General features: G+C 50.1%; 1 protein-coding gene across 5 annotated transcripts in view; it reads left to right on the top strand.

The window, feature by feature from the left end:
• The window catches only part of GSG1L (GSG1 like), a 269677-nt gene that overhangs the window by 168994 nt on the left and 73001 nt on the right, over positions 1–27682 (top strand). For 2 of the 5 annotated variants that reach the window (XM_032243033.1, XM_032243032.1), the window contains exon 3: positions 8312–8464. The exons of 2 other annotated variants lie outside the window; for them this stretch is intronic. In XM_032243033.1, coding sequence (XP_032098924.1) covers positions 8312–8464 — 153 coding nt within the window. Of the gene's footprint in view, positions 1–4758; positions 4851–8311; positions 8465–27682 lie in introns of those variants that run through there. One more of the 5 variants, XM_032243036.1, reaches the window with a different exon arrangement.

Genomic DNA, 27682 nt, shown 5'->3' with positions numbered 1-27682 from the left:
CCCCACACCTGATGAGAAATCATCCCATTCTTTCTGCCCCCCCAAGAGGTCACCTGTTCTCTGTTGCAAATTGAGCCATTAGTGCAAGTTTTGGAGACTTGGGACAATCATCCCCACTATGGAGCCTTTCCCGGTGTCACCAAGGCAAGGCCCTGCCGGCCCTGCTGAGAGGCTGTCTGTTCTGCCTTCCTCTCCTTCCACGAGCTTGCATTCCATAGCACTAAGAAGAAAAGTGAGCATCCATCACAGGTCAGGCATCGCCATTGGTTCCCGATCCTTTAATTATTCCCATAGCACCTTCTATTTGCCTGACACCTCAGCCTACTCTTCTAGCACTGACTTAGTTTTTCCTGAAGGTGACTCTTTTTAAAATTTTATTATTTATTTTTGAGACAGGGTCTCTCTTCTGTTGTCCAGGCTGGAGTGCAGTGGCACGATCGTAGTTCACTGCAGCCTCAACCTCCTGGACGCAAGTGATCCTCCCACCTCAACCCACTAAGCAGCTGAGGCTACAGGCACGTGCCACCACACCTGGCTAATTTTTAAAATTTTTGTAGGGATGAGGTCTCGCTATGTTGCCCAGGCTGGTCTCGAACTCCTGAAGCTCAAGCGATCCTCCCACCTCAGCCTCTCAAAGTGCTGAGATTAGAGGCTTGAGTCATTGCATTCAGCCTCATTTTTTACATGTACATTTAAAAACGGGAGTTTCGATTCTTGATTCTCAAACTGGACTGTGTATCAACAGCACCTGCGGGGCCCATTCAAACATAGAATGGGTCTTACTCTCAGGGTTTCACATTCCACAGGTCTGGACTGGGGCTGGAGAATTTGCAGAAGTGCCCAGGTGAGCCTGGTGCTGCTGGTCGGGCACTCAGTGTATGCTGAGACCACTAGCTTCGATCACCACTCTCACTGGAAATCAGGGTCCCTTGCCATAAAAAGAAAAAAAAAAAAAGATGTGTCACAGAATCTCCCGAATAGTTCAATTAAAGATACTTTATGAAAGAACTCCTCACAGAGGAGTGGGAAGGGTTAAGAGAATCTGAGGCCAGGCACGGTGGTTCTCGTGTGTAATTCCAGTGCTTTCTTTGGGAGGCTGAGGCAGGAGGATCACTCGAGCGCAGGAGTTTCAGACCAGCCTGAGCAACATAGTGAGACCCTGTCTCTACAAAAAAAATTAAAAATTCGTGGAGTGTGGTGGCAAGTGCCTGTAGTTCCGGCTATTCGGGAGGCTGAAGCGGTTAGGACTCCTGGAGCCCAGGAGGTTGAGGCTGTAGTGAGCCATGATTCAGCCACTTCACACGGCACTCCCGCCTGGGTCACAGAGCAAGGCTTTGTCTCAAAAATATATATATTTTTTTGAGATGGGGTCTCACAATGTCACCCAGGCTGGAGTGCAGTGGCGTGATCTCCGCTCACTGCAACCTCTGCCTCCCAGGTTCAAGCAATTCTCCTACCTCAGCCTCCCGAGCTGCTGGTACTCCAGGCACCCGCCATCATGCCTGGCTAATTTTTTGTATTTTTAGTAGAGATGGGGTTTCACTATGTTGGCCAGGCTGGTCTTGAACTCCTGACTGTGTGATCTGCCCACCTCGGCCTCCCAAAGTGCTGGGAGCCATCCCGGCCGTCGCGCCCGGTGTGAGGTCTGAGCCATCTCTCCCGGCCTCAAAAATGATTAATAATAACAAATTATAAAAAAAGTTACTCAATCTGGCTAGAAACTATGGAAGATTCTGAACCTGCAGCCAGCCTTGTCTTTGCTCTAAAAAACTGACAAGGGTTAGAAAGGTGTTAAGGACCTATTGGCGCCACACAGAGATTCTTCTGATTGAAGTAATATGAATGTTAAAAATCAGAGGACAGAGAATCACTTTTTCATTCTTTGGTTCAGACAACATAATGTATGACTCAACACCAGCTTAAAGCACTTGTCCCCTGGTGGGAAATGGGAATATGTAGCTCATAGCCCCCAGGGACACCCAGATTCTGGGACTTATTCACCAGCTCACACTCAGCCCCGGGGGAGGGCTGCTGCTGGGGAAGGAAGCAGGGTGGTGTACGTCCCCCGGCGGGTCCAACCTGCCTCAAAGCCGGATGGGGGCGGGCTCTGGTGGCCAAGGCAAGGCCCCAAGCAGAGAGACAGGCGCCAGCAGGTGGAAGCATGCCCCCAAGGGCCGTTGGGGGACTGGGGGCACCAGCTGTGTCTGCTGCACCTTCACAGCTCCCTGCCACTGCTCCCTCCCCTTAAGTATCATTGTCCCCTGGAATCCCAACTCCCACTCTGTTCTCTTTTGCCCGGCGTGGCTTCAGAGGCATCCTGTTAGCTCCAAGTACTCTCCAACAATCACAGCAGATACAGAGAGACTGCTGACGTCTTGCCAGTGCCCCACACCTGTCTGAGCTGCAGCTCGTGGACATCCCTGCTGGCTACTCCGCAGCTCATGTGGGCTCTGCATGTCACTGTCCCCCTGCCTTAGCACTGTTCCATGCTCAGTGAGGAACGCCATTGTCTGACGTCTGAGTTCCATGCTCAGTGAGGAATGCCATCGTCTGCCCAGGTGTCCAAGCCAGGAACATGGCACCACCTTGGCCTCATCCCTCTCCATTGCTGCCGTGTTCACAGGTGCACAGCCCGCTGAGTCCACCCCTCAGAGGTTATCAGTTCACCTACTTGTCCTCACTTCCATTGTGACCACAGTCCGGCCACCGTCATCTCTCATGTGGAGTGCGGTGGAAGCCTCTGGGAGCTCTTTCCATCCTGTCCATCCATTCTTCACCCTCCGCTCAGCAGACATAGTTCCCGGGCTAAGCCCCTTACCTGCCCCTGAAGGCAGGTCAAAGTCAGTTTTCCTAGCCTGGCTTCGAAGAATCCTCCAGACTGCCTTCTCTACCTGGTGGCCTCCTTCCCCATCAAGCCTGGTGGCCGGCTGGTCCAGGATCCCTGAGAACCGAAGGGGCCACTCCATCCCAGTCAGCAGCCATCCTCTTCTGGACACCTGGTTCCAGAATTGCTTGGGACTCTGGAGAATATCTTGAATTAGAGCCTTGACTAGGGAATCCTACGCCCCACAGCCAGACCAGCTCAACACCCTGCTAAGAGCGGGAGAATGTGGTCTCCAAGTGGCCACCCTGTCCTGATTATCGCCTCCTTGCTGACCTTGGTTCCTGGAGTTAGAGAGGAACTGAGTTTGAATCCAGACCATGCTCCTACCTAGCTGTGTGGACCAGTTGCTTAATCCCCCAGAAGCTGAGTTTTCTTGTCTGCAAAACGGGTGATACATTGCTACATTGCAGGACCGTTAGGAAGATTTGGGGATGTAATCTGCTTGAATTTTTGTATCTGAGATCAGATTCTCTAGAGGCGCAGAGTAAGATGAGGATTTGGGTGCAAAGTCATTGGTGAAGGCAATGCTCCCTCAGGACACTGGTAAGGAAATTGACGCCGCAGGACAGGGAAGGGAGAAAGGAAAGCAAGGGATGGTGTCAGGCCAGTCTGACCCCACGGGGGCTTTGCAGTGTGGGTCACATCTCCGACTGTCCCAGCCAGAGCCACAGGACAGGACCCTGCTGGTCAGTCATGTGCTGATGGCAGCTAAGAGGGAAATGTAAGTTCCCAGTCATTTTCTGAACAAAGATAGACAAAATGGGTTCTGGTTGCCCAAAGCCAATCCTCCAAAGACAGAAACTCTAAAAAGAGAGCCGAGGAGACTGGGCGGGACACCAGCACTTTCCTTTTTAACATGGTACATAATAAAGACCTGGTAACTGTCAGCCCTTATTGTGACAATGATAACAACCAGAATGATCAGTATTGTTATTAATTTCCTTGGCTGGAATGGGCTGAAACTTGCAGACAGATGCTCCCGAGCCCAGTAAGAAGACAAGGAAATAAATCTAGCGACCTAGCTGGAAAAAGAAGCACAGCTCGGCCAGGCACACCTATAATTTCAGTGCTTTGGGAGGCCGAGGTGGGAGGATCACTGGTGGCTGAGAGTTCGAGACCAGCCTGAGTAACATAATGAGACTCTGTCTCTACAAAAATAAAAAATAAAAAAATTAGCTGAGCATGGTGGCACTTACCTGTAGTCACAGCTACTACGGAGGCTGAGGCAAGAGGATGGCCTGAGGCTAGGAGTTAGTGGCTGCAGTAAGCTATGATCATGCCACTGCACCCCAGCCTGGACCAAAAGCAAGACTCTCTCTCTCTCATTACATATATATATATATGCAGCACAACCCATCTGGGCACTGCTCAGGCTTGTAATCCCAGCATTTTGGAGACTGAGGTGGGTAGATCATTTGAGGTCAGCAGTTTGAGACCAGCCTGGCCAACATGGCGAAACCCCATCTCTACTAAAAACACCAAAATTAGCCGGGCACGGTGGCAGGTGCCTGCAATCCCAGCCACTCGGGAGGCTGAGGCAGGAGAATTGCTTGAACCTGGGAGGTGGAGGTTGCAGCTTGAGCCGAGATGTGGCCACTGCCCCCCAGCCTGGGCGATACAGCCAGACTCTGTCTTAATAAACAAATAAGCACAACCCCGCCAGGCATCGGGGACCCTTTGCCTGTTTCCCCATAGTTAAGTTACTTCTGGAGCATCCCCACCTCCAAGCTCCAGCCCGTCTCCCATCAATTCTGAAAGAGCAGAGCTGGGCCCCGCTGTGAGGGGAGGTGCGGGGGAGGCGTCCTGGCCCGGGGCCCACGTGGGCAGGGTTGAACGCACCCCCTGCGGTGTGGGGGCTGCGCGGGGGAGGCCGCTGAGTCAGTGAGCAGCGCCATGATGAGGGGCGGTCCCTGCCGGCACCAGCAGGGGCTGGAAACCCAGCGAGAGGAGCATCGGCAGCTCCGAGGTAAAGGCGGTTGGGTTGGGATGAAACCCCCTGGGGGCGGCCACCCTCCCGCAGGCTCAGCGCTCTGTGATTTTCTTGCTGCGCTCTCTGCTGCCTGGTGGGCCTGGGGCCAGCTAAGGGCTCGGAGGCTGAGTGTGCGGTGCCAGGGGATGTTTTAACAACATCCAGGCTGCCAAGAGCACATTATTCTCTTACAATAATCCAAGGAATTGCCCAGGAGATGTGATATTTTGGTATGGGGGGGAAAAAAAGAAAAGAAAAAAAGGGAAGAAGAGGAAAAGAGAAGTTCTCTGAAACTCTAAAAGTGCTGTTGCGCTAGGAACCAGAGTGGGTGTTTCAGCATCTGGGTTCTTCCTCAGGGAGCAGGTAGGGACCCAGAATTTACTGTTCATTTGTTTTATTTGATAAATAGTATTTCTTGGATGTCCCCGGGACATTCCAGGTGGAAGGAACAGCTTGTGCAAAGGCAGAGAGCTGAAAAGGACAGGTTTGACAGCTTTGGAGAACAGAAAAACTGAAGATAGGGACTCCTGCTTGTGATGGAAATTCTCCTCAAACCGGCATAGGCAATGACAAGGAGTTAATTGGTTCATGTGATTGAAAGTACAAAGGACTGGCAGCTTCAGGCATGGCTGGTTCTAGGGGCTCAAACAATGTCATCAGGTTGCAGTCTTCCTCTATCTCTTGGCTCTGCCTCCCTTGGCACTGGGTTCACTCTCATGAAGGCTCTTGCTACCTGGTAATTCAGTCAATTCCATCTTTACATCCTTCTAGCCTCAAACCTGGTAAGAAGAAAAGGCTTCTAGTGCTGGGCGTGGTGGCGTAGGCCTACACTCCCATTACTTTGTGAGGCTGAGGGAGAATGATCACTTGAACTTAGGAGTTTGAAACCAGCCTGTGTAACATGGTGAGGCACCATCTCTACAAAAAATACAAAAGTGAGCTGGGCATGGTGGTGCATGCCAGTACTCCCAGCTACTCAGGAGGCTGAGGAGGGAGGACTGCTTGAGCCCAAGAGGTAGAGGTTGCAGTGAGCTGTGATTACACCACTGTGCTGCAGCGTGGTGACAGAGTGCGACTCTGCTCAGAAAGGAAAGAAAGAAAGAGAGAAAGAGAGGAGAGAGGAAGGGAGGAAGGGAGGTGGGCAGGCTTCTCTCTCCCAGTAGTTCCTGCAAAGGTCCTGAGGTTGATTCTCCTTGAACAGACGTGGGTCATGGGTCCATGTCTTACTGCCCAGGCCTGGTCCATAGCCCCTTCTCTAACGTGTGGGTCTTGCTGGAACCTCATGACCAGTGTGACATGGAAGGCAACCCATGGGGATGTGTTCCTAGTTCCATCTTCTATTTGGTTCTTTTTCTTTCAGAAATCATATGTGTCCCCACAATGTCATTTCTCCCTCTTGACTCTCTCTCTAGCCTTGACCTCATCGAGAGCCCCTGGTCTCTATTCCCGGTCCCCATTCGATATATCCCCACCATGTTCTTCTCAACAAACTGTAATAGGACAAATGACTTGAGCTCTTACTATGTGCTAACATAAGCTCCCTACATTGCTGTGCAACCAAATCCTCGTAACACCACGGCACTGAGAGACAGTTGTTATTACCCCCAGTTTATTTTTTTGTTTTTTGAGACAGAGTCTCACTCTGTTGCTCAGGCTGGAGTGCAGTGACGTGATCTTGGCTCACTGCAACCTCTGCCTCCCAGGTTCAAGCCATTCTCCTGACTCAGCCTCCCGAGTAGCTGGGATTACAGATGGGCGCCACCACACCTGGCTAGTTCTTTGTATTTTGGTAGAGACAGGTTTCACCATGTTGGCCAGGGTGTTGTCGAACTTCTGACCTCGCCTCCCAAAATGCTGGGATTATAGGCACAAGCCACCACACCCAGCCATCACCCCCATTTTATGGACGAAGGAACTGAGGTCTAGAGAAATTCACTCCTGAACCAATGACTGGAGTTGGAGGGACATAGGGCTCTGACTGGCTAGCCATGAGTCATGTACCCCAGCATGGAGCCCAGATATGGGTCAGCTGCAATGGAACCATGAAGACTGAGGGAAGAAAAAGATTCTCCCAGTGAAAAGCATGCAGGCACTGTTATAATATGGGTAGGAAAGACAGCAGATACCCCATAAACTAGATGACAAATGATGGCAATCCAATTTGGACCCATTTGTAGGAAAAGGGAGCTGTGCTATCTCAGGGAGTACAAAGAAAGTTTGAACTGCCAAACCACTGGAAGGACAGGAGGGCAGGTGGCCTTCAGGAACAGCTGGAGCCAGGTGCTCATGTGGCCAGAATGCTCAGACTCTCATCCAAGCTTCTCTCTCCTTCTCTCTATTTCAGTGGTTCTAAGTGCAGATTCCTAGAGGAAGACTTTGATTGGTCAGTTAAAAGTCAGATGATCATACTGGACCAATCAGCTATGCCAGGAGGGCAGGACCCCACCAGAACATGGCTGACTGGGAGAACCACAAGGTTGAAGTGTGGAAGGAGCAATGGTGGGGTCTAGAAAAAATGTGAGGTAGGATACAGGGCAGATAAAAGTGTAGGTGTGGCTTGAGGGACCTTGTGTGTGAGGTGGCATACTTAGAGCCACAGGTGGCCGAATGTGGTGGCTCATGCCTGTAATCCCAGCACTCTAGGAGGCTGAAGCAGGCAAATAGCTTGAGCCCAGGACTTTGAGAACAGCCTGGGCAACATGGCGAGACCCCCACCTCTACAAAAAATAAAAAATTAGCTAGATGTGGTGGTGTACTCCCATATTGCCATCTACTTGGGAGGCTGAGATGGTAGGATGGCTTGAGCCCAGGAGTTTGAGGCTGCAGTGAGCCGTGATAGCACCACCGCACTCCAGCCTGGGTGACGGAGTCAGACTCTCTTGAAAAAAAAAAAAAAAAAAAACCCCACAAAAACAAACAAACAAAAAAAGAACAAAGCAAAATGTATAGTTGGAGGTAACAGAGAACCTCACACTGACTGGCCTAACAACACAGCAGTTTATCTCATGAAATCCAGAGCAGGGCAGCTCCCGGCGTTGCTGGTTGATCTGATGAGCCCATTGTTCCATCGCTCTTCTCTGCGTCTCCAGCGTTAGCTTCACCCTAAACTGGTGGCTCTGTGGCAGCAAGCTGGCTCTCAGTGGTGATCATCTAACCCATGAGAAAGAAAGGGAGCCCCTGGTCCAGTCACAGGACAAAAGTTCTTCCCCAGTAATGGGCCTCCAGAGAATGCTGTGCTCTGGGCACTGGCTGACTTAAGCTTGGGTTCCTGAGCTGGTCCCTGCAGACAAGGATGGGGTGGCCATGACAGCCTTCCATCATCAATCAGGACCTGCTCCAGAGCCAGGGTCTATTCTAAAATGACTTGCTATCCTCCACCGGTGTGGGAGGAATAGGCACGGGGTGGGTCCGTCTTGGGTTGCTCCTGGTCTCACGGCCTCTCTGCCTCTGTTGGACAGGGGTCCTGTGGCTGTCTGTGGTCTCCGAGGTGCTGTACATTCTGCTGCTGGTGGTTGGCTTCAGCCTCATGTGTCTCGAGCTGTTCCACTCCAGCAATGTCATCGACGGGCTCAAGCTCAACGCCTTCGCGGCTGTCTTCACGGTGCTCTCAGGTAAGGTGTGGCTGGTCCCGTGGCCTCTCACAGCAGAGGTGAGAAGGGGTGCTGCCCTTGGGGTAAGCCTTGGTTGTACCAACTGGGAGACATGGGACAAATCTTTTCTCTTCTGTGAGCCTGAGTTTTATCATTTGTGAAAAAATGTCTCACATATATTGACTAAGCATCTGTCACATGCCAGGTGCCGGCCCAGGTTCTGAGGTCATAGCACTGAACAAAAGCAGGCAGTCCCAGACCTCAAGGAGCATAACACGTGTGGGCAGCGGGGAGAGGCAGACGAACTCGAGATGTCTTCAGGAATTCAGTGCCACATGGTCTGTGATGGACTGGATTTGCAGCATCAGGGAAAGGGCGGTAGTTATGTAGAATGGGCTGACTGCGTGCCCTGGGATATAAAAAAGAAGCCTAGGCTGGATGCAGTGGCTCACGCCTTTAATCCCAGCACTTTGGGAGGCTGAAGCGGATGGATCGCAAGGTCAGGAGTTCAAGACCAGCCTGGCCAAGATGGTGGAACCCCGTCTCTACTAAAAATACAAAAATTATCCAGGCGTGGTGGCACATGCCTGTAATCCCAGCTACTCAGGAGGCTGAGGCAGGAGAATTGCTTGAATCCAGGAGGTGGAGGTTGCAGTGAGCCCAGGTCGTGCCACTGCACTACAGCCTGGGCTACAGAGCAAGACTCCATCTCAAAAAAAAAAAAAAAAAAAAAAAAAAAAAAGAAGAAGACGAAGAAGGAAGAAGAAGAAGAAGAGGAAGAAAGAAGAAGAGGGAGGAGGAGGAGGCAGCGATTTGGGTTGTAGGGCACGTAGCTCCTCTTTCTGAGCTCATCCGGCTTTGAGAACTCCACGTGGAGATGCTGCATTGGAAGTCGAATGATCAAACATATCTGGAAGCTCAAGGGCAAGTGCGGGCTGGGCAGGGATTGTGAGGAAAGGTCACGAGCCAAGGATTTTAAGGGTTTCAGGAAGAATGGGAGAGTCAGCTGCATCATATGACTCGGGAAGGGGGAGACAGACTATTCCAAGGCAAACACTTAGATTTGGTGGGCAGGTGCCCAGGGTCGCCGCAGCAGCTCCAGGTCATCAGGGGTTAAGCTGGGATTACGCAGGAAGGGAATAAAGAAAGCCTATAAACTAGAACTTCAGGAGGCCTGGCAGACAGAACAGTGGCTTGGCTGTGTAAGACATTTGCTCCTAAAAAGCTGAGTGTAAATTGAATTTCTATAAATTTAATCCTATTCTTCACGCATTGGAAGAACTCTCTATTTAATGAAACCGAAACGATGAGCCTCTTGGTAAGGGAAGTAATCTCTCCTAATTGAGGTATGTACATTTGACGGAGGGATCTTTCAAAGAATAGAGAGCTGCATTCAAGAAATTAGAGCACATGCCATAGATCAAAACATGGCGATCTGTCATCTCAGGATGTAGGAAATCCAATCATGATGGGAAAGAAAAGAAGAAAAGTAGAAAAATTGTCACAACACACACACAACATGCATTTTGGCCCCCTTGCGCCCCATCCCTAGCCATCCAAGGTCCGAAAGCTTATTTATTCTTTTTTTTCTCCATCTTTTATTTATTTACTCAACCAGCATTCACTGAAGGCCTAACTGGGAACTGTGCTTTTTGTGGGGAGTTGAAGGAAAAAGACTGTCTTGCTTCGTTGCCCAGGCTGGAGAGCAGTGGTGCAATCATGATGCACTGCAGCCTTGACGTTCAGGGTTCAAGCGATACTTCATCTCGGCCTCCTAAGTAGCTGGGATTATAGGCGACCTCCATTCCCCTCACCTCGCCCAAGCAATTTTAAAAATGTTTTGTAGAGTTGGGTCTTGCTAGGTTGCCCAGAATAGCCTCCAACTCCTGGGCTCAAGTAATCCTCCTGCTTCAGCCTCTCAAAGCACTGGGATTATGGGCATGAGCCACCACGGCTGGCCAAGTTTGTGATCTTGTGGAGAGACGTATTCCTCAGATGATTCTAACATGGTGTATGGACTTCTATGGACTGGGTGTCTCAACAGCCCTGGGGGAAGGGCACCCACATTTGCCCAGGGAGTGGGGATGAATGGGTTGGGCATAGGGAATGCAACATTTGAGTGAGACTTGGAAAATAAGTGAAAGTCTGCTTGGTAGACATCTTGGGGAGGGCATTCCAGGTGGAGTGGACAGTGGAAGCGAAGGCCTGATGACGCGGCGTATTCTGGGACCTTCAGAATGGTGGGAGGACTGGGAGCAGGGAGAGGAGGAATGTTGAAAGATGAAGCCGGAGAGTTGTGTGAGGGTCTCAGTGCTTCATAGCGGTCTTTGGATTTATCATATGGGCAATAGGGAACCACCGAAGTGTGGAGCAAGGGGCAACGTGGTCAGGTTTGCATTTGGGGGTTGTACTAGTCCATTCTCATGCTGCTAGTACAGACGTATCTGAGGCTGGGTGATATATAAAGGAGGGAAGTTTAATGGACTCACAGATCCACCTGGCTGGGGAGACCTCACATACATGGTGGAAGGCAAATGAGGAGCAAAGTCATGTCTTACATGGCGGCAGGCAAGAGAGCGTGTGCAGGGAAACTCCCCCTTCATAAAACCATCCACTGTCATGAGATATCACAAAAACAGCTCAGGGTAACCTACCGCCATGATTCAATTACCTCCCACTAGGTCCCTCTCATGACATGTGGAAATTATGGGAGCTACAATTCAAGATGAGATTTGGGTGGGGACACAGCCAGACCGTATCAGGGATGGTCCCTCTGGGTTCAGGGTGGAGCACAGAGGGAGGGGAGCAGGAATGGAGGTGGGGAGGTGGGTCAGAGCTGTAATGGTGCAAAGCAGCAAGGCCCAAGTGGAGAATGGGTGGGGACAGGAGCAGGTCCAGGGTGCAGGAGGTCAAGTCAGCAGGGCTTGAGGACTGGTTGGGAGGGGCGGGTGGGAGTAGGTGGTTAGGGGAAAATAGAGTCAAAGTCAAGGGTTTCTAGCTTAGGTACACAGAATTCAGGGGGTCTGTGAACCCAGTCAGGGGAAACAGCATCTTTAATTTTCTAACATGAAATTAACTGTCATTTCGCATTTCCTCCAACAAATCACAGCAGTGGGGAGGAGACCGGGACATAGTCACCAACAGTAATCCATACTTTTCATGACATCTCACCACAGCTGCAGCTACCTCCAAATGCACTCCTTCCAAAGTATGGTGCTTATTAGAGTTTCTACTGAATCTCGTTTCACATGTTAACCAAACAGCACACACATTCCTATACAACGGTTTGTTTAAATATGTTGCTAACTATATTTCAGTGTAATTCGTTGCCTCTGTAATACTACGTATTTCATATCATGCGGCAGAAAACTTTATTCTGAGAAGGGGCCAGATGGTCAGAGGGCCCCTGACCTGGGAGATCCCTCAGCTGTCCTTTGGCTTGGGATGGGGTGACCAGTGGTCTTACCAAGATGGGGAAGAAGGGGAAGGGGCTGGAGGGGAGATGATCAGTCTGTCTCAGATGGTTTGGGCATGATGTCCCTGGGGGCAGGCATCCGGCCGCCTCTCCTTCATCAGTGGGTTCATCTCTCCTTTCCTTTCCCTGCACCAATCATCAAAAAATCACCTCCATTTTCCAAAGCATGCAGCCCTTCCCCCAGCCTGCTCACTCCAGCCACACAACAGAAGTTTGTCATTGGCCACAAGCAACCACCACCAGTCCTTGCAGGCAGGCTCCTTGTGGGGGGCAGGAGGTGGGGGACTCTTTCTTCCACTTCCAAGGACTTCTCAAAGTTTCTACCCCTCAAGAAAACACATAAGCCAACCCAGGTTTTCTCCTAGTGGTCAGACCCACTGTGAAAGCAAATAAGATTGTCTCCATAATTCCAGGCGGATAAACAATCCAGGCTCTGGGAGGTTAATTGACTTGCCCAAGGTCATGCAGCTGGTCATTGCGGAGCTGGGATTAAACCCAGCTCCCGTGGCTTCAAAGCCCTGTGCTCTTTTCACAGGCCCGCACTGCAGGAGTGACCAGGCGGGCGGACAAAGATTCGAAGTCTTCAGAAAACAGTAACTGAGAAGTGTGTAGCAGCCGGATGCTGGAGTAAGACTGAGGTAGCAAGTTGTGGAGAGAAAGGATTTTGTATTCATGCCTGGGAAAAGATAAACAGGGGAGGCATGATATGAGGAGATAAACTTTAAGGCTGCTGCAGAGAGCTGGGCGTCTGGCCAGGAAGGCATGGGAGGCTGGTCTTTAGGGAGCCCGTTGGAAACAGGGCAAGGGGTGGTGAGGGGCTTGGGGGAGGTGGAGAGGACTTCTGCTCTGCTCCTGGGGGAGGGAAAGTGCTGCTTTCTGTCTAGGAAGAGCTGGCAGTCAGGATTGGGCAGAGGCCAACAGCCAGGTCCATCTTGGGAGAGGCCGGGCTCTGATGTCTGCTGGACCAGCTCAGCCCAAGGTCAATGCCTTCTGGGGTGGTGAAGGCAGAGACTGGGACAGCCCTTCCTCTAACCAGTGATAGTCAGCCCTCTGCAGCCATGGGTTCCGCATCTGTAGATTCCACCAACCCCAAAGGGAAACCATTTGGAAAAAAAAGCAATCAAAAATAACAATACAACAATAAAAATAATACAAATTTAACAACAATGCAGTATAGCAACTATGTACGTATCATTCATGTCGCATTAGGTTTTACAAGTAATCTAGAAATGATTTAGAGTATCCAGGAGGATGCACGTAGGTTGTATGCAAATAGTAAGTCTTTTTTTAAAAGTTAAAAAATTCTATCATTATTTTTGAAGACGGGGTCTTGCTCTGTTGCCCAGGCTAGAGTGCAGTGCCACAATCACATCCTGCTGTGCCTCGACCTCCTAGGCTCAAGCGATCCTCCCACCTCAGCCCCCCCACTAGCTGAGACTGCAGATACATGACACCATGCCCAGCTAATTTTTTTAATTTTAAAATTTTTTGTGAAGATGGGTTCTTGCCATGTTGGCTCAGGCTGGTCTTGAACTCCTGTCCTCAAGCAGTCCTCCCTCCTCGGCCTCCCAAAGTGCTGAGATTACAAGCGTGGGCCCCAAATTATATCAGGGACTTGAGCATCCTTGGATTTTAGTGCCCATGGGGAGTCTTAGAACCAATCCCCTGTGGATAGCGAAGGACAATGGAATTATAATCCATTCACTCATTATGATGAATCACAATAGCCATCATTGATGGAGATGCGATAGACTCTCTCCTTTGACCGGTTCGAATCAGGCCCCTCTGAGTCCTCTTTCTGACCAGACCTCAATCTTGGGCTCTGTCCTTCATCTACTCATTTGAGTTTTAGCAAGAATCCTACTGGATCCGTGTATCAAACACACCCCACTCTTAATATCTGATCCAATTCCTCCTCCCTCGCCCCTGATTGTGTTATCACCCTGGCCTGCCCTCAGCAAAAACCCTGTCAAGTGAGTTTAGCCAGAACCCCCTTTCCCCGATGCTGCTTCTTAGTGATTTTCATCTGTGAACCCCACCCTGCTCCTTGGCTATGAATCCCCACTTGTCCTTGTATTCAGAGCTGAGCCTGATCTCTCCCCACTACTGCAACCCTCCCTGGCAGTGGTCCCTCTTGAATAAGTCTTCCTTATCGTTTTTACCGAGTGTCTATATAAGTTTTTCTTTAACAGGGTGGGTGTGATAGCTCATATGTGTAATCCCAGCACTTTGGGAGGCTAAAGGGCCTCCCACTTGAGGCCTGAAATTTGAGATCAGCCTGGGGCAACATGGTGAGACCCTGACTCTATGGAAAAAAAAAAATAGCTGGGTATAGTGATGTGAGCCTTTAGTCCCAGCTTGATGTGGTTTGGCTCTGTGTCCCCACCCAAATCTCACCTTGAATTGTAATAATTCCCTCAGGTTAAGGGCGGAACTAGGTGGAGGTAACTGAATCATGGAGGCGGTTTCCCCCATGCTGTTCTCATGATAGAGAGTGAGTTCTCACGAGATCTGATGGTTTTATAAGGGCCTCCTCCTTTGCTCAGCAGTCATTCTATCTCCTGCCACTGTGTGAAGAAGGATATGTTTGCTTCCCCTTCCACCATGATTGTAAGTGTCCTGAGGCTTCCCCATCCGGACAAAACTGTGAGTCAATTAAGCCTCTTTTCTCTGTAGATTACCCAGTCTTGGGTATGTCTTTATTAGGAGTGTGAAAACGGACTACTACACAGCTACTCAGGAGGCCGAGACAGGAGGATCCTTGAGCGCAGGAGGTCAAGGTTGCAGTGAGCTATGATCATGCCACTGCACTCCAGCCTGGGCAACAGAACAAGAATCTGTCTCTTAAAAAAACATTTTCTTTTCTTTGACAAATGCTACTATGTCCCGGCCCTGGCGTAAGCCTGACACAGGCGTTAATCTCTTTACTGCTTCTAGAGAGAGAGGGACTAACATTACGTCCATTCTACAGATCAGAAAACTGACTTGCCTGCAGCCACATAGCTAGTAACGTGTTGAACACTAGAGTGTGCCATGGTGAAGTGCTCTGAGCAGAGCTTTGCATCTGGGACTTCAGGTGGTTATTGCTATTATTATTATTATAATTCCTAGTTGTCCTTGAATAAATTGAGGGACAGATTGTGGCCCCAGGGGTCAGCGCTGTCAAAACGAGACTGGCACAATTTGATCAGATATCAAGGGTGGGTGATTTTCAAGGCTGGAGCCTAGGGGCTGGGATTTGGATGCTTCGGTGAAGGAAGAAAAAGGATCAAGGCTCTCTCTCCACTCAGTGTTGCTGGCAGCAGACGGTTGTACAGGAAAGTGGCCCCCCAGGCCCGAGGGACAGGGTGGGGGAGGGGCAGGGGACTGGGAAGTTCAGGGTGGTGACTTTTGGCTCCCATGGTCACCTTCTTGAGCCGGCATGGGGCTTGAAGCTCACAATACTTCTAGAGACCCACTAAATATTTAATTTTGACTTCTTTTAAAATCAGAAGGAAAAAAAAGAACATAATAATAATGAAGATATAAGAATGAATCTAGACAGGGTCATATTTGTCTTTATACCGTTACTGTCATAAAAGGTAAATCTTAATATATCTTTTATAGAGGAATAGGTCTGCAACGGCAAAGGTGCCTAGGGCCCATAAAAGTCATAATGCGGGCCTGAACTGGGCTTTTCTTGTGCTCTCCCAGCAGAGCAAGACTAATTCGAGACCAGGAGTGGCTCTCGCTGCCCGCGTCCCCACTTCCCTGAGTCTTGTGACTTCGGTCAGGAGGGCTCTGCCACCCCCTTGCTCCCTGGTGGCCAGGGGCTTAGATCCAGAAAGGGCGGTGAGAGCCGGCTGGGTATATTTCTGTTCCTCCCCCAGCTCCTCTGAAAAATGAGGCTGATCTACTTAGGAAAAAAGAGATTTGGAAAATTCCTGCACAGTCCGGCTAACTGTGGGCTTTCAGGAAAAACAGCTCTGGCACAAAGAGAAACCTGTCCATCTCCAGGAACTAATCAATCAGCCTCGAGGAGACATCAACAAGTCTATTTTGTTACCTAAAGAGAAAATGAAATTTCACAATAAAACCCAGATTCCCAAAGGAAAAGGTCATTCTTTGAAATCCGAGTTTCAGGTGCCATCTTAAGCGTGTGGCCCGAGGTGAAGAGCACCCTCCTCTATGGCCTGCGGGGTGGGTGCCACTGGTGTGCTTTGGACAGGAGTTTGGGGACCTGGAGGCCTGGGGTCTGAGGGGCAAGGCGTGCCGACCGCACTGCACTGTCCATACCCGCATCCTCAGGAGCTAGGTTGTAAACAGGCAGAGTGGAACTCCCCTGGGCATGTTACCAGCGCCAGGAGCCAGGCAGCATGTGGCTTCTCAGGAAAGCAAATTTGCAGAGCCATTTGCCTTGCAATCAGATCTGTGCTGCCTTTTGGGAGTGAATGTGAGCCACTGAATGTAGCTCACTGAGTTTGCCTTTTTCCATCAGCTGCCAGGAAGCTCAGATCTAAGTTTTGTGTTCAATGGCACCTTCCCCCAAGCAAGGCTTCCTGCCCATTCCACTTCTTCCTTAATTCCTTGGCATCTTCATGGAGCTTAGTCTTATTGTGGTGACTTTTGTCTTATTGTGTTGATGTTTCTTCCTTTAAATGGCCACAAATTATCTTAGGACAAGTTTGCTGGGACCCTAATTCCACTAGTCACCTCTGCCACCTTAATCTGTCCTGAAAGAATCCGCCACCCATAGCCCCTTCTGTTCAGTTCCCCTGGCCTAGCAGACTCAGTTTCTTGCTCATAGCTTAGAGGGCAAGTATTTTTTTATTGCATTTTAGGTTTTGGGGTACATGTGAAGAACATGCAAGATTGTTGCATAGGTACACACGTGGCAGTGTGATTTGCTGCCTTCCTCCCCATCACCTACATCTGGCATCTCTCCCCATGCTGGAACCATCATTTTCAGCAAACTGATACAAGAACAGAAAATCAAATAACCTCATGTTCTCATTCATAGGTGGGTGTTGAACAATGAGGGCAGGTATTTTTTAGAAATGCAAAAGCATTGCTGGGCATGGTGGCTCACGCATGTAATCCCAGCACTTTGGGAGGCTGAGGTGGGCGGATCACGAGGTCAAGAGATCGAGACCATGGTGAAACCCCGTCTCTACCAAAAAATACAAAAATTAGCTGGGCGTGGTGGCACGTGCCTGTGGTCCCAGCTACTCGAGAGGCTGAGGCAGGAGAATTGCTTGAACCCAGGAGGTGGAGGTTGCAGTGAGCTGAGATCGCACCATTGCACTCCAGCCTGGTGACTGGCAACAGAGCAAGACTCTGTCTTAAAAAAAAAAAAAAAAAAAAAAAGTAGAGGCTCTAAGTCATAAAGATGAATATTTACATACTATTAAAGATTCTTTTATTTGCAAGTAAGAAGAACGTGATCAAATTAGCTGAAGGAAAAAAAGGGGGGCTCAAAACTGTAATCCCAGCACTTTGGGAGGCCGAGGCGGGTGGATCACAAGGTCAAGAGATCCAGACCATCCTGGTCAACATGGTGAAACCCCGTCTCTACTAAAAATACAAAAAAACATTAGCTGGGCATGGTGGTGCGTGCCTGTAATCCCAGCTACTCAGGAGGCTGAGGCAGAATTGCCTGAACCCAGGAGGCGGAGGTTGCGGTGAGCCAAGATCACGCCATTGCACTCCAGCCTGGGTAACAAGAGCGAAACTCCATCTCAAAAAAAAAAAAAAAGTGGGGGGGGGATGGTGCTGGAAATCTATTGGTTCACTAATTGAAAAGTGGAGAGGCTGGACCTCAGGCACAGCTGCGTCCAGGTGATCATACAATCTGGAATCTGTATCTCTAAACTTTGCCCTCTTCTGTATTATCATTCCCAATCAGGCCCTCTCCATGCAGACAGAAGGATGGCTACAAGTAGCCCAGGCTAATTTAAAATTCTAGAGGTAGAGAGAGCTCCCTTCCAATATCGTCTGCTTGGAGTTTTGTCCAAAGAGGATTATAATTGGATCAGCTAGGTTCAGAGATTCATTTCGAAACAAATCACCATGCCAGAGGGTGAATTTCACTGATTAGCCAGGTTTGGTTGGGTCTGCTGGCATGCCCATGGTGTGGCCGAGGTCTTATTTTGAGTTTCTCCAAAGCAGACCCTAAGATGGAGATTCAGGTGCAAGTAGTTTCTTTGGGAGGTGATCTTAGTATGGTGGGAGAGTAGAGAAGGACGCCAGGAAGGGAGGAAAGACATCAAAGGGAGTACTGAGGAGAAGGTAACCACTGTGGCCCACTGGGGCTCAGTCCCTCATGGAGGCTGAGTAGAGCACGCTCAGAACTGCTCACGCAAGGGGTGAGAAAGCAGTGATATTTACTCACCAGCTTCCATCTCCATTAGTTTAGGGTCACTCCTGAGACATTAACTTCTCATCATCTCCAGGCTTTTCCACTTAAGAGTGCAAGTCTTTGAGGAAAGAAGCCACCAATGTGCTTGGGAACTGCCTAGCCAAAGCCACAGGTGATGTCTGGCACGGGCCAAGTAGATATGAATGGAGGCAAGACAATGTCTGCCACAGAAAGTCAGGTCAAGACCGGGGGGTTCTGACACCAGCTGGTCTATGGTGATGCAGTTCTGATGCCATCTTCCCAGAGGCAGCACCACACTCCGCAGGTTTAATGCACAGTCCTCAACAAGACCTTTCCCACCTCAGATGCCAGCTGCAAGTTCAGGGGTCCCCAGGCCACCGTCACGTCTGACCAACTGGCCTCAAATTCAAGGCTTTGATAATTCACTAGAATGACTCACAGAATTCAGGAGTCACTCTACTTAAGGTGACAGCTATATTATAAAGAATACAGATCAGGACCAGACAAAGGAAGAGACACACAAGGTAAGGTCAGGGAGGGTTTCGATGCAGAGCTCTCATGCTGTCTCTCTGGAATCAAGACAAATCACCCTTCCACACATCATGTGTTCACCATCCAGGAAGCTCGCCTGTTAGCTGGGCATGGTGGCACACACCTGCATCCCAGATACTTGGGAGGCTGAAGCAGGAGGATTATTTGAGCCTGGGAGGTTGAGGAGGCTGCAGTGAGCCATGGTTGTACCACTGCACTCCAGCCTGAGTGACAAAGTTCCTGTCTTAAAAAATAAAGGCTCTCCTGTGCTTCAGTGTCCAGAGTTTTTATTGGGATTTTATGACATAGGCACGATTGATGGAATCACTGGCCATGTAGATGATCTCAATGTCTAGTCCCCTCCCCTCCTTGAGGTCAGGCTGGCTCAAAACCCCAGCACTGTAATTGAAAGGCTGATCTTTTTAGTGACCCCAGCCCCGCAGCCCCCACGTTGAGTCATCTCATCTCACTGGCATCAAATCTGATGTGATTAAAGGGCCTCATGAATAACAAAGACACTTCTATTACAAACTTCCAAGTATTTAGAGTGTCCCTCTCAGGAAGCAGGGACAAAGGCTAGTCAAATTCTTTATTATACAACAAGGGTCCTGCGTGGGGAGACAGGAGCACGTATCTGCAGCTGGGCTGTCACCTGCTCCCTGCTCCCAGCTGTGTTCGACTTGGGGCAATTCAAGCCATTGATACACTGAGGGAGAGGCCTGGGACGTCCTCCCTGTCTGGGGACTAATGCCGTAAGCATTTGCAATAGGGCTGGGCCTGCTTAGCTTGGCCCTCTACGGGGAGTCCCTGTGTGTTTTAGATGCTACAGATTTCACTTCTCTGTAGCCACCCATTTCACCCCTCCTTTCCCCGAGGTAGTAGACCAAGCTGAGTCTCTCCAGACTCAGTCCTCTAAAGCTAAGGTGGCCGGGGCTATTCTTATCCCCAGGCCCAGGCGTGCAAGCAACACTTCAGCTCTTTCATTTCTGGCTAGGACCTTAATTTTAATTCTAAGCTCCCATCCCGCTGGGCTGGTAGAAGATTTATCTTCAGAGTTTTTCCGTGTTTCCTCCCTACTGCCTTTGCCTGGGGCTGTGCCACCATGTTTTGCTCTTAAGGCAACATCTGGCAAAGAAGGGAAAGGGTATGATTTTGTCATTATCATCTTCGTCATCCAGGTCACAGTCCCCAGTTTGAAAACCTTGGGTCCGAAAGTGTTCCAGAATTCAGAACTCTTTAGATTTTGGAAGGTGGCATAAGACATAGACTATGCATTCCATCACACCCCAGCAGCCGCTGGGGCAGAACCCTACCATCAAATCCATTCATATTTCTGCAGTAAAACACATATGCAGGCTGGGGGGTGATACGTAAGGATGATAGAGAGCCTCACATCCATCCAGGTCAGCCTTACGTTCCAAAGAAGGTTAGGCCAAGTCAGGTATTGTGACCAGATGAGTTGCGAAAAACATTTGGATTTTAGAACTTCTGAATTTGGAATCACGAACAAGAATCATAGCACCAAGAGCTCACGTTTATTGAGCACCTACTGTGTGCTGAGACATGATCTCTGTCCAGCGCTATTGTTACTGCAATCCATGGCCACGAGAGCATTCCTGGATCTCGTGCAAGAAAGGATTCGGGGTGAGTCCGCAGAGTACAGTGAAAGCAGCTTTATCAGGAAAGCAAAGGGAGAATGGCTACCCCAGGTTCACAGCAGCAGCATGGGCTGCTGAATTAAGAGTATTTAACATTATTTTTTAATTATATGCAAAACAAGAGGTGGATTATTCATGAGTTTTCCAGGAAAGGGGTCAGCAATGCTCAGAACTGAGGGCTCCTCCCCCTTTTAGACCATATATGGTAATTTCCTCATGTTGCCATGGCATCTGTAACCCGTCATGGTGCCGGTGGGAGTGTCTTTTAGCATGCTAATGAATTATAATTAGCATATAATGAGCAGTGAGGACAACCACAGGTCGCTCTCATTGGCATCTTGGTTTTGGTGGATTCTAGCTGGCTTCTTTACTGCAACCTGTTTTATCAGCAAGGTCTTCATGACGTGTATCTTCTGCCGACCCGATCTCTTGTCTCACCCTGTGACTTAGAATGCCTAACCTCCTGGACATGCAGCCCAGTAGGTCTCAGCCTCATTTTACCCAGTGACTTTAATCAAGATGGAGTCACTCTGGTTCAAATGCCTCTGACACTGTGTTGGTAGGAGCTGTTATTGTCCCCATTTTATAGTTGAGAACACTGAAGCACAGGCTTAGTGGCGATTTTGGCTTCAAGGCTCACGTGCTTTGCTACTAGACTGGTCCATGTAGGCCACTATGGGGCATCCATGGCTCTGTCCCTATGGCCCCTTCTGGTCCCCAAGGGCTCTTTGCTGCTAGGGCTGAACATGAGATGGAAGAACGAGACTGGTAACTTCAGGACACACGGTCTCCTCACTCCAGATTGGGGGTCTCACATCTAATGCCCAGAGCGACCGTGGAGGTGGCTTAAATGAGCGCGGCTGGCCGGATATAATACAGCAGGGAATACAGCAGCAGTGGCGGACTCGAGAGTGGAAACTTGGGAGTTCGCATGCGTGGCATTCGAGGAAGGCCAAAACCTGTTTTTTTTTTTTTTAATGAGAAAATAACTCCTGATTTTAATTCAAAAAATTTTTAAACAACTTCATTGAGGTATCATTTATGCATCATGCTTAAAGCATGCAATTCAATGCATTTTAGTGACCATCAGCACAGCTTAATTTTAACATATTTCCATCACCCCCAAAAGAAACCCCGCACCACAGGCAGCCACTGCTCATTTCCCACCAATCTTTCCGGCCCCGGGCAACCACTGATCTATTTTCTGTTCTGCAAATGTGCCTATTCTAGACATTTTCTATAAATGGATTTATAGAACATAGGATCTTTTATGACTGGCTTCTTTCATTCACTTCACATGCTTTCAAGCTTCATCCGTGTTGTAGCTCGAATCAGTACTTTGTTAGTTTTACGGTTAAATAATATTCCATTGTATGGATTGACCACGTTTTCTTTTCTTTTTTTTCTTTTTGAGACAGGGTCTCCCTTTGTTACCCAGGCACACTAGCACAATCATGGCTCACTGCAGCCTCAGCATCTCTGGGTTCAGGTGATCCTCCCACCACAACCTCCTGAGTAGCCGGGAACACGGGTGCCACCACTCCCGGCTAATGTTTGTATTTTTTTGAGGAGATGGGGTTTCGTCATGTTGCCCAGGCTGGTCTTGAACTCCTGGGCTCAAGCTATGTGCCTGCCTCAGCCTCCTAAAGTGCTTGGATTACAGATGTGAGGCACTGCGCCCAGCCTTATATTAATTTCTTTTTTTTTTTTTTGGAGGCAGAGGAAGTGAGGTTTGAAGCGGGACCTCCTGTGGGAAACACCGCATCCCCACATCTCAGCGTCTGCAGGGCTAGGAGGGCAGCGCAGGGAGGAGAGGAGAGCAGAGGGTCCCTGATGATGCAAGAGATGGAGCAGGAGACGGGAGGCAGAGGAAGATGAAGAACAGGGGCTCTGCGGCAGAGGGAGACACACACTTAAGGAGAGAGAGAAAGGAACAGAGAGAGATGGAGGGAGACAGAGACAGAGAGAGATGGAGAGACACAGAGAAGAGATGGAGAGAGAGATGGAGGGAGACAGAGACAGAGAGAGAAGGAGAGAGACATGGAGAGACAGAGACAGAGATGCAGAGAGAGATGGAGGGAGACAGAGAGAGAAAGAAGGAGAGAGAGATGGAGAGACACAGAAACAGAGAGAGATGGAGAGAGAGATGGAGGGAGACAGAGACAGAGAGACATGGAGAGACACAGAGACAGAGATGGAGAGAGAGATGGAGGGAGACAGAGAGAGATGGAGGGAGACAGAGAGAGAAATAAGGAGAGAGAGATGGAGAGACACAGAAACAGAGAGAGATGGAGAGAGAGATGGAGGGAGATAGAGACAAAGAGACATGGAGAGACACAGAGACAGAGATGGAGAGAGAGATGGAGGGAGACAGAGAGAGAAAGAAGGTGAGAGAGATGGAGAGACACAGAAACAGAGAGAGATGGAGGGAGACAGAGACAGAGAGAAGGAGAGAGAGATGGAGGGAGACAGAGACAGAGATGGAGAGAGAGATGGAGGGAGACAGAGACAGAGAAGGAGAGAGAGATGGAGGGAGACAGAGACAGAGAAGGAGAGAGAGATGGAGGGAGACAGAGACAGAGATGGAGAGATGGAGAGAGACAGAGACAGATGGAGAGAGAGATGGAGGGAGACAGAGACAGAGAAGGAGAGAGAGATGGAAGGAGACAGAGACAGAGAAGGAGAGAGAGATGGAGGGAGGAAGAAGGAAGTGAGAGAAAAAGGAGGAACAAGAGAGACAGGGAGCAAACAGGCTGACATTTATTGAGCACCTGCTGTATACCAGCCTGTCATCAAGTGTAATCCTATGAGAGGGAAGGTCACAAACTCTCCTCAGAGCCTTGAAGGCTCTCCTTCTTCTGCTCCCTCCACCTCCGTAACTTGCACTCACCTGTAGCCTTCCTCTTACGTGTCCAAGGAAGGTCCTAGGAGATGAGAGGAGAACTGAGCCCATCCTCCGTGAGGAGCCCCATCAATGCAGGAGACCCCCAGCTCTGGCAGGATGGGAGGCCCCGAACCCTGTTTCCCCTGGCTGGCTGCTGCACTCATGTCTGCCTTCCTCCTTCCTTCCCTCCTCCCCCTGCCTCTTTGTGAACACTTGCTGGCCTCCCAAGCCCACCTCCAAGCTCGCCTCCTCTTGGAGGCCCTTCCCCAAGCCAGGCAATGCAGACCTGTTATCTCCTTCAGGCTCTTCTCAGAGGCTGCAACGCAGATGCCTTGAGTGGCCTGGGAGGGAATGTGGATGAGTGAGCGAGCTGCGGGTATGGTGGGAGCTATATGAGGGCAGCAGACGGGCAGGCGATGGCACCGCTGAGGGCTTGGCTGCTGCGGGCCTGCAGGAAACAGCCCAGCTCCGGCCCAGCTCCAGCTGAGGGTTGTCAAGAAGAAATGTGGACCCCGTGTTGCCAGAGTTTCTGATTTTTCACAAGAGAAGCCAAAACTCCCATATTTTAATGGAAATCCTCCAGATTTTTAAAATATTGGCCCCAAAATATCATCATTTTTTTTTTACAGCTCTTGCCAACATCTGCAGGTTCGATTCAACCCATGAGCTGCCAGTTTTAGATGGTCGCTGGATCTATTTCTGTTTTAGCATTTGTAATAATTGATTTCACGTCACTGTTTATGTCACTCTCCTCATTAGCCTTGGAGGAATAGCCTTTCCATATTTGCGGCTGTATCCCCTGTGGCTGGCCCCACGCTTTGCATACAGAGGATGCTTAATAAATGTTAGCTCAGTGAATGAGTTGGAGTGTTAGAAGCAAATCAGTGGCCTGCAGAAGTGTCTGAAGATTCTAGAAGGGGATCGGGACCTGCCATCATGGGAGGCGACAGCCAGTGAGTCTTCTGGAGGTGGGACGGATGGGGCAGGCCCCTGTCATGTTCCCCTGCCCGCTGGGATGAAAATCATTTGTGATTTAAATTCTGACACATCCTTCGCATGTTGCTAGAAGCCTGGACTGGGGGAGTCTGCAGGCCATCAGGCCTTTCATACAAATGAGCCTGGCCCCAGGCACAGGGCCAACTAGAAATTGGGCTTTGGGGAGGTGGGAAGAGGTAAGAATTTTAATAAGTTCAATAAAAATTGGAAGTAAAATCTATGCTGGAGGAACTGCTGGTGTCTGGCAGTTCGAAGGGACTTAGTGGAGTGGGTGTAGCAAGGGATGCTGGGAATTTCAGGGCCTGGTCTCCAGGGAAATGCCAGGAGGTTGGGACAGGACTGCGAGGCCCAGGCTGGGACCTAGCCAGAAGGCTGGACTCTGAGGGGCGTGGCCAGGAAGTGGCTGGCCTCAGGGGGCGTGGCCTCAGGAGGAAGCCAAGTGAGTGGGCGGGGCCGCCAGAAATCCGCAGGGTGGGCGCGCTGCAGGTGCCCTCCTCCTGGTGGCCAGTAGAGGGCAACACAGATATAGGATCCTGGACTGGGTTAGGTGGGGAACCCAGCGGGGAAACTGAGGCCAAAGCCCTGTTGTAGGGAAAAGGCTGAGCTCCTGGAGTCTCTGACACACAGTGAGCAAGGGCTCAGTGGGGAGAGTCTAACTCCAGTCTGTCCAGCGACCAGGAGCAGCCAGGCTCTGAGGACTACCCGCCACAGCTCATGGGGTAGTGCTCACTGATCTGCCCTGCCCCGAGCCATCCAGGTGGGAGCCAGGTCCACACTCTGCCTCCCAGTGGTTCCCACCTCTTCGCCAATGTGCCAGGCCCTTTCCTCAGGCATCTCATCCCCATTTTAGAGATGAGGAGAAGGAGACCCAGCGAGGTTAACTAACTTGCCTGACGTCACACAGTGTGAGTGGGAGAGCTGGGCCGAGAGCCATGCAGTGCCTGCCTCACCTGCCGTGCTCTGAACTGAGCCTGTGCATTGATCTGAGTGGGCGTTTATTCTTGCCCTTCCTCCTAGAGCATGAGCCTTAGGGCAGGACTTGGTCTTTCGGGGTCATTCCTGTATCCCTGGTACCACAGGCACCAAGTTGGCCTCTGTAAATACTTGTTGAAGGAATGAGTGTTACAGAAACTCTGGTAGGAGAGGATTGGAAGACACATCTGAATCTTTCTGCCCCTTCAAATAAGCACCCTCTCCTCTACCCCTGGGCCAGGGTGGGCCCCTGGTGGGGAAAGTAGGGGGGTTGGTGTGAGCTGCATTCATCAGCCTGAACCCTCTAATAAATGCTTCATTGCAGGTCTAGAAAAGTGAAAGTGAGGGCTAGGTGCAGTGGCTTATGCCTGTGATCCCAGCACTTTGGGAGGCTGAGGCAGGAGAATCACCTGAGGTCAGGAATTTGACACCAGCCTGACCAACATGGTGAAACTCTGTCTCTACTAAAAACACATCAATTAATTGGGCTTGGTGGCGTGCGTCTTTAGTCCCAGCTACTCAGAAGGCTGAGGTAGGAGAATGGCTTGAACCTGGGTGGCAGAGGTTGCAGTCATCCAAGATCACACCACTGCACTCCAGCCTGGGCGACTGAGCCAGACTCCACCTCAAAAAAAAAAAAAAAAAAAAGTGAAAGTGAGAGCCTGCATTTGGGTGGAGTGCAGATTGCCCAGGTGTGGATTCTGGGCTCAACACCAGGCATGTGCCTTTGGTCAAGTTCTCCATCTTCCCTCAGCCTGAGTTACCCCTTCTCCAAAGCGGGATAATAGACTGCTGGAGGGGTTGTGGAGATTGAAGGAGTGAGCATATATAAAGTGCTTAGCACAGTGCTTGGTACATGGTTGGCTCTGAGGATGATGACTGTAACAGAATTGGTAATACCGTGGCAGCTCTGAGACTTTCATGGTATGTAAGTATGTCATGATTTGGTATTACAGTGGCACTGTATGTAGTTCATGTAATGGGGGAGGGGATGTGGACAAGATCAGTTACAGAAAGGGAAGGACGTATCTGCGTGTGAGAGGACAGAGAGAGAGAGGCAGGAGAGACATACAGAGAAAAGCAGCAGTGGGAAGTAGAAAGAGACACAGGAAGGCAGAACTAGAGAGTCACACACAGAGAGAAACAGAAACTAAGAGTGTATTTGACCAGATGCGGTGGCTAACACCTGTAGTCCCAGCACTTCTGGAGGCCAGGGTGAGAAGATCACTTGAGCTCAGGAGTTTGAGACCAGCCTGGGCAACACAGTAAGTCCCCATCTCTAAAAAAATAAAAGAAAAGTTAGCCGGGCATAGTGGTGTGCACCTGTGGTCGTAGCTGCTCAGGAGGCTGAGGCAAGAGCATTACTTGGGGAGTTGGAGGCTGCAGTGAGCTGTGATTGCACCACTGCACTCTAGCCTGAGTGACAGAACAAGACTCTGTCTCAAGAAAAGAGAAAAGAAGTACATTTACTGCTAGTGATTAGAGCACAGATACATATATGTGGGTTGAGAAAGATACATATGTATACATATATATATACAGATACATATATATATGGGGAGAGAGAAGGAGAATGAGAGAGAGAGGCGTCACTGCCCTGCTGTTGACATTTATCCAGTACAGCCACTTCCACCTCTGCTCCCCACCAGGTGGCAGTGGTTTGAATCCCCCAGGGTCTAAGAAGCCTTACAGGGCTCCCAGCCAGGATTGGATGTCAGGTGATGCTGGGGCAGAGGACCCTTCCCAAGGTGACTAAAAGAGTATCAAGCCAAAGGAACCTGGGGATGATTCTCAGTCAATCCAGGAAAACACACTCCAAGGTCCAGGTCAGGAGTTGGGTGACAGAGGGCCAGAAGCCTGGTAGACCTAGAGCACAGTGGGATTGAGGTCGGTGGAAGTCAGAGACATCCCAGGAGATGGCTGGCCTGGAGCCCAGTGTGGCCAGGAGCCCAGAGTGTAGGGCTGAGCTGGACTGGTTCACAGAAGAATGCGTGGGGCTGGTGCCATCTTGGTCTCAGGCACCAGACGTTACAGCTGACCCAAAGTCTAGGGAGACCTCACAGCACAAACCTGTCTCCCAAACCAATCCCTGAGCCTTGTGGTGGGGACCATATTCTGTTCATCTCTGTGTCTCTGGAGCCCAGTAGGACTCAGTGGGAGCCTCTGTGAATGTTTTCAGATGAAGGAATTACTGGGTAGAGCTGTGGTGTCAGAGGTGGCCCCCACACATGGGCCTGGCTCCTTCCTGAGGCCAGAATGCAGCCAGCAGGGAGAGCGCTGGACCTGGAGAGCAGGGCTTCATCCTCAGCTTTGTAGGCTGATGTTCAGAGCTTTCCTGGGAATTCACACGAGAGCTTTGTGACCT

The sequence above is a fragment of the Sapajus apella genome, unplaced genomic scaffold (assembly GCF_009761245.1).
Source record: "Sapajus apella isolate SASKATOON/1434 unplaced genomic scaffold, GSC_monkey_1.0 scaffold51, whole genome shotgun sequence".
NCBI lineage: Eukaryota > Metazoa > Chordata > Mammalia > Primates > Cebidae > Sapajus > Sapajus apella.
Note: the sequence above shows the minus strand (reverse complement) of the source record. Positions and strands in the feature narration are given on the sequence as shown.